General features: G+C 38.6%; 2 protein-coding genes across 2 annotated transcripts; both read right to left on the bottom strand.

Annotated features, from left to right (window-relative positions):
• Positions 1-223: 223 nt before the first annotated feature.
• On the bottom strand, positions 224-5,662 carry LOC145209075 (uncharacterized). The gene is made up of 11 exons (XM_080079326.1): positions 5,640-5,662; positions 4,372-4,553; positions 3,755-4,007; positions 3,413-3,605; positions 2,748-3,024; positions 2,422-2,555; positions 2,206-2,356; positions 1,766-1,951; positions 975-1,210; positions 685-861; positions 224-385 (listed from the first exon to the last, which is right to left on the bottom strand). The coding sequence occupies exons 1-11, from the start codon at positions 5,660-5,662 to the stop codon at positions 224-226; spliced, it is 1,974 nt and encodes a 657-aa protein (XP_079935452.1).
• Positions 5,663-6,913: 1,251 nt separating this feature from the next.
• On the bottom strand, positions 6,914-10,686 carry LOC145226987 (uncharacterized). Its single transcript, XM_080092329.1, has 12 exons — positions 10,101-10,686; positions 9,769-9,961; positions 9,548-9,696; positions 9,200-9,307; positions 8,950-9,121; positions 8,657-8,806; positions 8,521-8,582; positions 8,170-8,447; positions 7,883-8,058; positions 7,700-7,808; positions 7,545-7,640; positions 6,914-7,449 (listed from the first exon to the last, which is right to left on the bottom strand). The coding sequence occupies exons 1-12, from the start codon at positions 10,553-10,555 to the stop codon at positions 7,082-7,084; spliced, it is 2,316 nt and encodes a 771-aa protein (XP_079948455.1). The 5' UTR covers positions 10,556-10,686; the 3' UTR covers positions 6,914-7,081.
• Between the last annotated feature and the right edge of the window lie 215 nt (positions 10,687-10,901).

Below are 10,901 nucleotides of genomic sequence, written 5' to 3'. Positions count from 1 at the left end.
AAGTCAACATAATGATGAGTCATTGTGAGCTGAAAACCAAATTTAGTGACCTATATTTAAAGAATATTTATGTGTTGATGACAAGCTTTTCCGCGAGCGTGCAAACATTTCTGTTCGTCGCATATTCTTTATCAAAAGATTTTGCAAATAGTGTCGCATATAATTCAGTGAAGTTTTGTTGGGTACATTATTTGTAAATGATGTGTCGCGTGACACGATGGCGTTACACCGCCGCTGTTGGCTCGGTTGTGGTAACCCTGACAGCCCGAATCATGTTGCCAAAACGACTGTCCTTTTCGAGTTGGCGATGCACGTCCAGTTCGGCGTCCATTCGATGAAGTGCGTTTGAAAGACGAACATTTTCATTCATTAATGTCTTGATTTTCTTTACAAAAGAGTTAACTTTTTTAAACATTTGTTGAACAGGATCCTTTTAAGTTTGATCTACTTTGCTGTCAAAGGCACAGTTGTAGATTTTCCCTTTTTAATACCTTCGGACTTATTTAGTAAAGTAAAAAGAGTTTAGATTCGGAACACAGAACATTCGCCTTTTTAATGCAAAACGGTTGAAGCAGAACAAACAACGGTGGTATTGCAAGAGTGGTCCAAAAATAACCATAATTTGACTGTCCCATAAATGCCTAGAAAATAACAGTAGTTTGTTTTATTTTTGCTAAATTTTACCTTAATGAGTTGTTCGTTAGTTTGGCTGATTTGTTGAGCTTTGGTTTCCAGTCTCATTTCCATTTGCTTCATTTCTTTTTGAGCTTGTTTAACAAAGCTTTGGCTCGAGTTAAGTTCGCGAGATTTTTCACGCAAATCTTTTTTGAGTGAAGAAATGTTCAAGTGCAAACTTCGAATCTGTAACAAAACGACATGTAAAGACCATTTGTATTTACATTTTCCTTTAGCTCAAACTAATTAGATGCAAATAAAAACAAATAGTTTTTTTACTGTTGATCAAAACCCTTTGCCTGTTCAAGTAACACGGCCGCAAGATCATCTGTTTCGGGTTTGGAAAGTTCGTTGATTGTCGACTTCACCAGACGAATTCGCCGTTCAAACTTTGCTTCATAAGGATCGTCAGGTGGATTTAGTGATAAATCGTGCTTTACTGGACTGGGGGTGGCGCCAACGAGCAATTCATCAGCGACAAATCCACCACTGTGGGACGTATGAGATTGCCTGCTACTTGCTGCAGACTTTTTAGCTAAAAAAGTCGTTACTGATAATTTTGGTAAGTATGATTTTGTTTCAATTCGTATGTAAAGAATAAGTTTCCTGCATAACAAATATTGATCACCAAATAAGATTACTCACTGCCAAAGTAAATAACGCTGAATCTATATTTTCCGAATGTAATTGGAAACTTCACATACAGCTAAATTTGAAACAAGTTCAATTTAGGCAGAATTTCTTTGATTTGGGCTCAATCATAAGTTTCTTTGTCACAAAATAAACAATCGTCACAATAAAAAATTATGCTTTCTGCATTATTTTGTTGATGCAAAAAGAGATTGCAGCGCATCTCTGTAAAAATGGGTATAGCGTCTTTGCTTACATACTTATGTGGTGCTTAAACAAAGTCATTTTAACACTAACTTAAATCAAGATAATTAGATCCGTAGGCTAAAATTTCGTCGTTACGGTTCATGAAAATCCAGATCAAATCTTTTTAGAGCTAAAACTGCTTAAAAGACGCAAAAAAAGTAGTCAAAATTGCAACTGAAGTTGTGAAATATGACAGACGTTGTTTAATGCAAACCTCGTAAATCAGGTCGAATTATTTGGTATCCATGTCTTCTACCGAGTGGTGGCAGTGTTGAGCCAGAGGGAGCGGTTTTAGTCAAGCGACTGGCAACCCTGACGTCATTCAGCGACGTTTGTGTTCCCGAACTTGTCTTTTCCTGCAGATATCCCATGCTCTGAGTGTATCTGAGACCATCCGAACCTTAATACAACGTGAACATTCAGATTTCTGCTGATCTTCGTCTGACGATCACGAAACACGTCGGAACGACACGAGGTTCGAAAGGCAAAAGTAATTTTACAGTATAGACGTTTTACTTTAAGTGGAGAGTACAAAAATTGATAACTATCGTATAAATAAGATTTTCAGAGCCCGCGGTAATATTTCTTTAAAAACGTCTTTAATGTTTGATTAGTTTAAATTCAAGGGCTTAAATTCTTTTTGTGTGTGTTTACCAGTTATTTGGACTCCCTTTAACCCGAGAGACATGAGTGTTTCGTTGTTTCTCTTCGCAAGCCCAACAAGTTTTCTGCTGATGGAACACGGCATCTGATACACAGTGACGTATCCGTTGCCATTGGCAGCAACTTTTGCGACGTAGGTAATCTGCAAAAATATGCATGTGTATTTTTTCTGCCATAGTTGCTGCTAATATGAGAGAGCGGTTATACTTGTGTTGGATGGATTGACAATAATTTTGCCAAATCTTCCTTCAGACAGGAAAGTCGAGGTCTTGTGAAGCTGTAGACGTCACCATAGTGAAGAAAACACATTGTTGTGTAATACCCACCAGATTCGTCCGAACCTAATACAGGGAACATATAAAATCAAATCCTAAAACCCGTTGGTTATTTGGCAGCGTAACTTTTATCGGAAAAACTGTATTTCATTAGTTTGTCAAGAAGAGAAAAGCAGAAAAATAACAGTGATGTCATAATATAATAGAATGAGACAATGCTGGTAAGGTATTTGTGTTGAAAATGAACGCACCACATACCTTGCAAAATGTTGTGTAACGAACTAATAATGGTTGTAACTTCACGTTCCGAGGATGCGGGAAGTTCCATATAACCCACCGCACTTTTATATTTTTCAATATCGGCTACAAAACGATCCAACATTCCAATTTTGTTGAGTAGATATTGTAGCAACTCAACATCAAGCCGATTTATTTTCCACAAAAGCGAAAGTTCATCGATAATTTGTCGGAAGGAAGTTAAGCCTTCGAGCGTTGCTTTTGGAATATGATGTGAAATTCCAACATTAACTTTAACCTGCAAATGAAAATAATTTATTTAATTGGTCGGTTGTACACAACTCTCCATTTCTGGTGAATATATATTTTCCTGTACCTTTTAGCTGCAACACTAATATATTTTATTTTGAGTTGAATTGAATTGAGTTTATTTCGCTTGAACACGCAATTGCACTGAACAATAACCAAGCGGGAAATAGCTGCGCAACGTCAAAACGTTATGAAGCGCAAAATAGTGGATGGGACAATTGGTTGATCATGACTAAACGCGCTGCATCTATCCCGTAGCGGGAGAGTTTGGCGCACTGTGAGTATAAGACGACTGGGGGAGGGAGAAACGCTGGTGGAGTAGTCGAGGGGGCCATATTTGCAGGGTCATTGTCCGGTATTTTTGAAAGTGTGCTTACTTGCAACATGTCTTTAAACTCCAGCATCCGTGTCCCAATGGTTATAGCATCCAGTAACTCGTTGAGGGCCTTCGTGCCAGCCTGTGCATCCAACTGCATTTTTCTCTCATCAGTTCTCGTTGGCACTGGTGCAGTTCCTGGTGTTGTCAATCGCAGCAGTGTGTTGCGCAAACCCTGTCGTCCACCTCGCAACCTAACATAGTTAATAATAACAATTAAAACAAACCATTTTAATGGGCGTATGTTACAGAGGACACCGAATTTTGATTTATTTGATAAAACCCTGATACTTCGTTTCAATACCTGGTTTTATTATCTGTCACATAACGACCCTAAACTTACTTGTAGGGTTTGAGAGGACTATTGGCATCTCCTCGCAACGGCGTCGGCAAATTCATTCCTGGAGTTTCGCGACTGATTTGGGTCTGTCCCTTTACATCATCTTCTTTTATAACAACTCTCGACCCAGTAGGGGGAGTATTCTTTTGTCGAAGAATTGGTTTTGGCGTTTCTGCACTTTCTGTCGGTTTTTCTTTTTTTGCTTTCACTTTTTTTCGCCTGGGCTTGGTGGACTTTTCTGGCTTTTTCTCTGTTCCTTTAACATGAGATAGTTCAACGATTAAATCCCGAAGTGTGCAGTATACTAAATTGGTGTAGTTTGAGTATTCCTTTTTATTTGTTTTTTTCATTTGAACCTTGTTTCCAATTTATTTAAACCAGATCAATTTCATTTAGGCCTCTTAGCATAAATAAAGTAAAATTTTGTCAATGTTAAGATTTAGATTTCACGGGAGATATTAAGATATTAGAGGTGATTTGGTGGGGAGTAAGCAATTAAAGCTATCCTTGAGGAAAAAAAGAGGAAATTTGGGGATGAAATTCAAGAGCATGGTTTTAGGGTGGCTGTCAGTTGGCTACTATAGTTCCCTTTGTTTAAAACATCCAGGTGGGGCATTTACCTTCGTCTTTTTCCGGCATCTCAACCTCACTTTGGTCACGAGGTTTGGCACCAGTAGTATGAGCTCTGATCTTTTTCTGTTGTAGCGCGTATGGACTGAGTTGTTTTACTGCAGACGACTGTTCACTTGCTTTCCGAATGGCTTCCTCTGTTTGACCGACAACGCTTGGGCCCAAGTCAATCCTGAACAACAAAGTCAAATTGGTAAACAAATAACTTAACTTTACTTTCTGTCGTTAGTTTGTGTCTAATACAAAAATGCAGAATGCCTGACATTTTGGTACGATTCAAACAACAACTAACACAATTGTGCCAGTAATGTTATGGATTTTAAACCTTTTCTTGATGAGTACAAATATTAAATGAGAGCCTATATTTTCAATTCAACAAACTTCATTTTGTTGGTTTGAACTGTATTTTCCGTGTATCGCAAGAGCGTTATAGGCTTGCATGTCAAATTGTGGGATCATCTTCGATTGTGATAAAAAGTTATTTGGCAATTTCACCCAATTAAAAGCATATCTTGAACAATGTGTTGTCCATCCCAAGGTAACTGACACATAATACCCATCGTAATATGCCCAAATAGCCAGTGACAATGGTTGGTGGCGCGTTCCTAAACGACATATTTCCTTCCCGAAGCGAATGACCATTTGAGATCAGTTTCAGCCACGCTAATACAAAAGCTCTGAGTGTTGTACAAATGTTTCCGATCATATTTCAGTCATCATCACGATTTGCTCGTATTATGCGGGCGGCTAGCGAGCGCGAAGACTTCAGAGAAACGCTTCTGTTGTCAACCAAAGCCTAATCCCATGCCACTTTGGATTCCCGTCTTTTGTAGTAACAGCAGATGTATTGTGACACAACATATCACAGACGCGGTTTGCTTTCACCACGTGTACAGCCAACAAAAAGTTGATTCTACAAAATCTGCACCAATTTGTTACCCGGAGTCATAAGGATTTTAAATTAGCTATAAACATATTAGTCTTAATTTACGTTTTACTAGGCTTGAAGCTCGTACTTCAATACATAAAAATAAAAGCCCCAAGCAAGCACGAAATTTTGCAAGCTCACAGAAACATTTTAGGCACCCAACTTGTGCAACTAAGTTTGAATTACCAATTCTGTAAATCTAGTAAGTTACCACCAAAGGAAGCCAACCATTCTTGTGTGATACAAACCAAGCAAGAGACGAAAATAATACAAACAGCAAAAAGTCCTTACAAATTTAGGTAAAAACGCTTGGCAAATGCTACTACTCACCGTAATTCAAGTTTTGTCGCCATCTTTTATGCTGTTTCAAATATGAGGCTACAGCAATGTGCAAACTAATTTGTGAAAGTTTCGCATTAGTTTCAAAAAGTTTGTACGCCAGACAGATTCGATATACTGCTTTCGCTAAGGCACAACGCCGCTTAAGCCCAGACACTAGTGATTGTTTTTGCACAATGGGGAGGCTAAAGCGAGATCCAGACTATCAACAAGCTTTTGCAACAACCTTTAACTATAAGACTGAAACTTCAAGGACAGTTTAATATTTGTTTGTTGTATTTACTTTATGTGAGACAAGGTGTAGTATTTTATAGTTACAAAAACTTCTTAAACATACACACCTTAAGGCATGGAAGATTCCTAACTACTGCATATAAGTCCAGAGCATTAAAGTTGAAAAGATTACAACGTTGGTCAGCAGGAAAGAAAGACGGTTCAATTTTTCAGTTTTTGTAAACACAGTTGCAAATATTCATGGACACCAAACTGGATGAAGCATATCTAAATAAAGGCAACTCATAATTCAGAATATTTAAACGTTTACTCTGACGAAGTCACACTTATGTTGATACAACTTTTATTCTCTCATTCAAACGAGCTGTTGCCTGTCTTCTGTCTTCTCTAAACATTGTTATTCCTTCTATAGAACATCATTGGTCGTAACAACAAAAACATCTGTTTTTATTGAAGTGCTGCGATGTTGAAAACAAGTATCTGAACTGTATTGAATGGCAAACAAAGCCAAGTACAACAGTAAGTTTTTATTAGGCATTTTCTCAAACTGGTCAACCACTTAGACCAACCTATTTATTACATTTGTATCGTTTCGCAAGCTGTGCTACAATTCTTTAAAAATAAAAGAAAAATACTGAGCACACCGACCAATGACCCCTGCAGTTGGAGACAATAAGGTTTAAATCCCCTACCTGAAAGCCTTTCGATCCCAGAATGTTTTAAAAACAAACTCTGTTGTTGGGTGAAAATCTGATGCTGTAACATCAGAACTTTCCCGCCCGATTTTCCATTCAATGACTTTTAGCCTAAGCACGAAACACGGGCCTTTCTAGGGGGCGTTTTAAGCGACGATATTTAATTGCCCACCTGCAATTATGGCCAATGTGCGCTTACGACAGACAATTAGTGCGATTTTAATATAAAAACGTTTTGAGTAGTGTCAAAATTTTGGATGACTTGTGTACGCTGAGGAATCTTGTTATCACGACTTCAAAACCACTAATTATTCCCACAACAAAAAGAGTCCAAAATCGTTTTGTACTGTTTATTACACAGAACACGTGCCTAGATGATATAACGTAAAAGCACAAAGCAAAACGCTGGACTGATCGAGGGTAAAAGACAATTACAATAAAACATAACATACAAGTTGAACTTTGAGTGGATTTCCAAAATATTGCCGTCCGCTACTGATGCTGCTAAATTGCATCAAAACAACTTCTCTTCGCTTGCGTTTGCATGAAATCAAAAGCTGGTGGCGAGTTACTGAAAACGTCATCATCTGCGTCATCATTGATGCCGTCAAAGCAGCGCTTGCGTTTTAGCGAGAGAGCAAAGGTGTCGGAAATCTCATCGCTCTGAAGAATATCACGAAGGCATCCCGGAGATAAAGTGGGAAGGGTCATCTGCGAAGGCTGCTGTCGATTCGGTGACGTAAAACACGCGACTGGTGACGGCTGTGGTGACGAGACCGAATGATTTCTTTCGGAAGTGATCTGCTGCGTTGTGGGATTGGTGCTGTTTGGAACGAAAACCACTGGTACTTTGTTTGAATTGTCAGCAGTGTCTGAAAAAAAGAACATTACGATTATAATAGAACTTACGAACTAACAAACGTATTTGATTGCGAAGACACAAAAGTTTCATCAAACATTCAATTACCTTTATTTTGTGTGATAACGTTGCGTGAGGCAGCTGCTGCTGCTTGCTCCCTGTAGTAACTACATCCGTAAAATGCAGGAAGATTTGGGTTTGTTTCTGTTAAACAACATGGCATTTAATTTGAGAAATACAAAACAAACGGGAAATGGACAAACCTTTTCTAGCAACATTTAATTTGTTTGGATCAAAAGGGAGTTTCACCCCAGAAGCTGCAACAGCGTTGGGTGGAAAGCAGCGATCAAGATTAAGAAGTTGATAATTTGCCTGTAAACAAGTAAATGATGGTTTCATGTATCATTCAGAATTGGCATCATTCAGAACGTTTCGAAATAACATACCAGTGAATTGCCAGTTTGTGGCGAAGTTTGTTGCTTCTCCTGATTTGCAGTTTTAGATTCTGACGGCGGGGCGAAATGATGAACGGTTTGAGGTTTAAGCAGTTCTTCTAGTGTTTCGCTTGGGTTGGACGCACCCTTATTGGGAACTGTCGTTTGGGCATTAGATACTAAACCGGCTGTAAAAAAATAGTAGGAAAATGTTTTGTTTAGTTTTCAAAGTTGTAGAAGGTTCCATACGAAAAGGGATTACCGGGGTACAAAATATGACTCCAAAAATTTGGACTTACTGCTTTGACTGTTGGAGTTTCTTTCCAACTCCTCACTCGTTCGAACTAATTGCGACATGACGTTTAGTTGTTTGTGGAGAAATTGCTTTGCTTTTTCGAGGTCGGTTGAACTAACAGGATTCTCGACTTTGACGATATCATTTGCGTCATAACTCTCAAGTTCGTTATCTACTACATCGTGCGCAGAATTTTCCACATTTTCTGGTGACGTCATTGGGGAAAGTGATTGCGACATCGATGATGAGTTTGAAGAGCTACTATCATCTGATGGTTTTTTGCTAAAAAAATTAAAAATGGTTTTAGAATAGGCCGTGTAAGAAAATAGCTTCGAACAGAAACAGTTCTGCTTACGTCAAAGATTTGTCTCTGAATGACCTTGCAAATGGATTCAAGTTGATTTTAAGTTGTGCAACCTGCAAAAAAACATTTAGAAAATAAAAAAGTTGCTACAATTTGCAACAAAGTATTATACTAGTAACACACTTACGTCTGTGTCGTGGTACAAGGTTACTGTCATAAAAGTAGTTTTGGGAAGAACAAACGTTCTTAAATTGCTTTGCATGGAAGGGTTCATTTGATCGACCTCAACTATGTGAAGTCGAGGTTGATACTTGTGAAGAGTTCGTAGTGTAATAATCTGCACGACAACAAAACAGTGAACTTTAAGATTGCGCCATTTTCCGCTATGATTTCCGCTTGAAACAGAAAATGTAGTCATCATTTTTAAAGCATTTAACGTCCTGGGGACTTGCTAAGCAGAAAAATAAATAAAATACAAACCTTTTCTTTTTCGTGATAATGGTTGCTCAGCTTCATTTTATTGAAACTTGCTCCTTTCTTATTCCAAACCTCGCCGGGAGCGGGTGAGTCGGGGTGTAAATAAACTCTTTGCCCAGGTTGAAAATCTGGTTCTTCATTTGCAGCAAGTCCGTTAGGATGCCAACCTTGGTCTCTGAAAATTTATACAGAAAATTAGTTTCAGCAAGTGATTGTTTAAGCATGTCAGTTGGTTTCCGGAATTTTAACCTACACATATTTCCACACATAGCAGTTCGCAAGAACAAAGTCCAGAAATACGTTGTAGAGCTTGTTTGGATCCAATCCGTTCAGTTCATATTCCAACACAGGAAACATTCGCCTACGGTAAAGCCAATGTAAGTGATGTTTAATTTGCCGATATGCAAAGCGGTTGTTGAGTTTTGATAAACGATAATATTAAAATGTAATTGTGGGATTCTGTATGGTTACTAAGGCATTTGTCGTTTGTTAAAAAATGAAAAAATTGGTCGCTTTGCTTTACGAGTAACTAAAACTCAACCTGGAATATATTTTGCAGAACTCGGCCTAAAAACATAATTCCTAAGTTACAATTACCCACCTGCCATGCTTGCTGATAACCATCTCAGTAACCACATTATCGAAGTTTTTCCACACATTTGCATTGGACAGCTTCATTTCAACTCCCATGCATTCCAATTCCCAGTCGCTGCCCCGCTTTCCTGCAATAGGAACTTCTCCAGGTTGTGCCTAGAAAACAAAATAAAAGTCTTACAATACTGACGCTATTTTGTTGTTAAACTGAAGAAAAAAAACATTTACCTGTGACGGTTGTGGTAGTTGTGCTGTTGTGGGCTGAGATTGAATGATTGGCAGGTTAGGAGGAGAGTTAGTACCACAACTACCAGGTGTGGATGAAGTTCTGTACGGCATATGGTGCGGTACACATTGGTTATTATAATTTTGCTGGGTGTGGTAAAAGTTGTCCGGTGTCAACTGACCCTGTTCCGTTATGCTAAAATTGGATGAAAAATGTTAAGGTCATGTCAAAGAGTGATTTACTTATTAACGCTAACCCATTATAACATATTGTTATTAGTATTGTATATTAGTAAAATGTTAATATCATAATATACAATTTTATGTAAACGTACCTTCCTTGACGAGATCTTGGAAAGTTAAACTGATTCGTCGGGGAATACAAATTTGGGCTTTGTGCTGTCATCCACTGGTTGCTTGATGCTCCATACCCGTCACTGGCGGCGCTGTTGATGCGTTGACGGTAGACGCCGTTTTGTCCGTAGTTGTTTACGTTGTTTACAGGTTGACCGTTCTTATCATTAAACAGATTCATGTTAAGGTAGTGTCCCTGGTTTATTGGATTCCACATCGTAGGTATTGCTTGACATGGAGGCGATAATCTCTGATAGTTGTTATCATGGTGAAAATTGCTGTTAGCATTGTGATCTTCGTTAGGGTACCAGCTTTCGTCTTTACCTACAGTCTGATATCGACTTGGCACGCCTTGGTAATATTGCATATCAGACTGTATCTGCTGAGGTCTCACAGCACAATGCTGCGAAGGGTACTGCACTTCGGAATAAGCCATTACAGTCTGGCTTAAATATAAGCACTTAAGTCAAAAAACTTATAATATAAGTAGCCTTTGAAAATTCCTTTACGTGATGGCCCTCTTGAGTGACGATCGTCAAAACGTGAAATGAGTATCCCTGAATGTCCCTGCAGTTTTATACTGTCCAATAGATAAGAACGTCACGCACGCGCCTCGCAACTGTGATAACGTAACAACCTTATCACGTGACCCACCAGGTGCAGGTGATTGCGTCACACACAGGTCAGCTTTGATATAAAGCTAGCATCCGGTTCTTGGCTTAAGTCTCACTGATATCTTAACAGTTTTCATTTAAACTTGACTCCGCAGTTATCACCACTAG

The sequence above is a fragment of the Phallusia mammillata genome, chromosome 1 (assembly GCF_965637545.1).
Source record: "Phallusia mammillata chromosome 1, kaPhaMamm4.hap1.1, whole genome shotgun sequence".
Classification (NCBI taxonomy): domain Eukaryota; kingdom Metazoa; phylum Chordata; class Ascidiacea; order Phlebobranchia; family Ascidiidae; genus Phallusia; species Phallusia mammillata.
The sequence above is the reverse complement of the archived record's forward strand: the minus strand, read 5'-3'. Positions and strand labels throughout refer to the sequence as shown.

What these genes read in the sequence shown, in the direction of transcription:
- LOC145209075 (XM_080079326.1), bottom strand. Translation starts at nt 5,662, where the DNA reads ATGGCGACAAAACTTGAATTACG. An exon ending in GCGACAAAACTTGAATTACG is followed by an intron (nt 4,554 to 5,639) that starts GTGAGTAGTAGC and finishes TTTGTTGTTCAG; the next exon opens with GATTGACTTGGGCCCAAGCG. An exon ending in GATGCCGGAAAAAGACGAAG is followed by an intron (nt 4,008 to 4,371) that starts GTAAATGCCCCA and finishes CTCATGTTAAAG; the next exon opens with GAACAGAGAAAAAGCCAGAA.
- LOC145226987 (XM_080092329.1), bottom strand. Translation starts at nt 10,555, where the DNA reads ATGGCTTATTCCGAAGTGCAGTACCCTTCGCAGCATTGTGCTGTGAGA. An exon ending in GTTATCAGCAAGCATGGCAG is followed by an intron (nt 9,308 to 9,547) that starts GTGGGTAATTGT and finishes GCTTTACCGTAG; the next exon opens with GCGAATGTTTCCTGTGTTGG. An exon ending in CGTTATCACACAAAATAAAG is followed by an intron (nt 7,450 to 7,544) that starts GTAATTGAATGT and finishes TCTTTTTTTCAG; the next exon opens with ACACTGCTGACAATTCAAAC.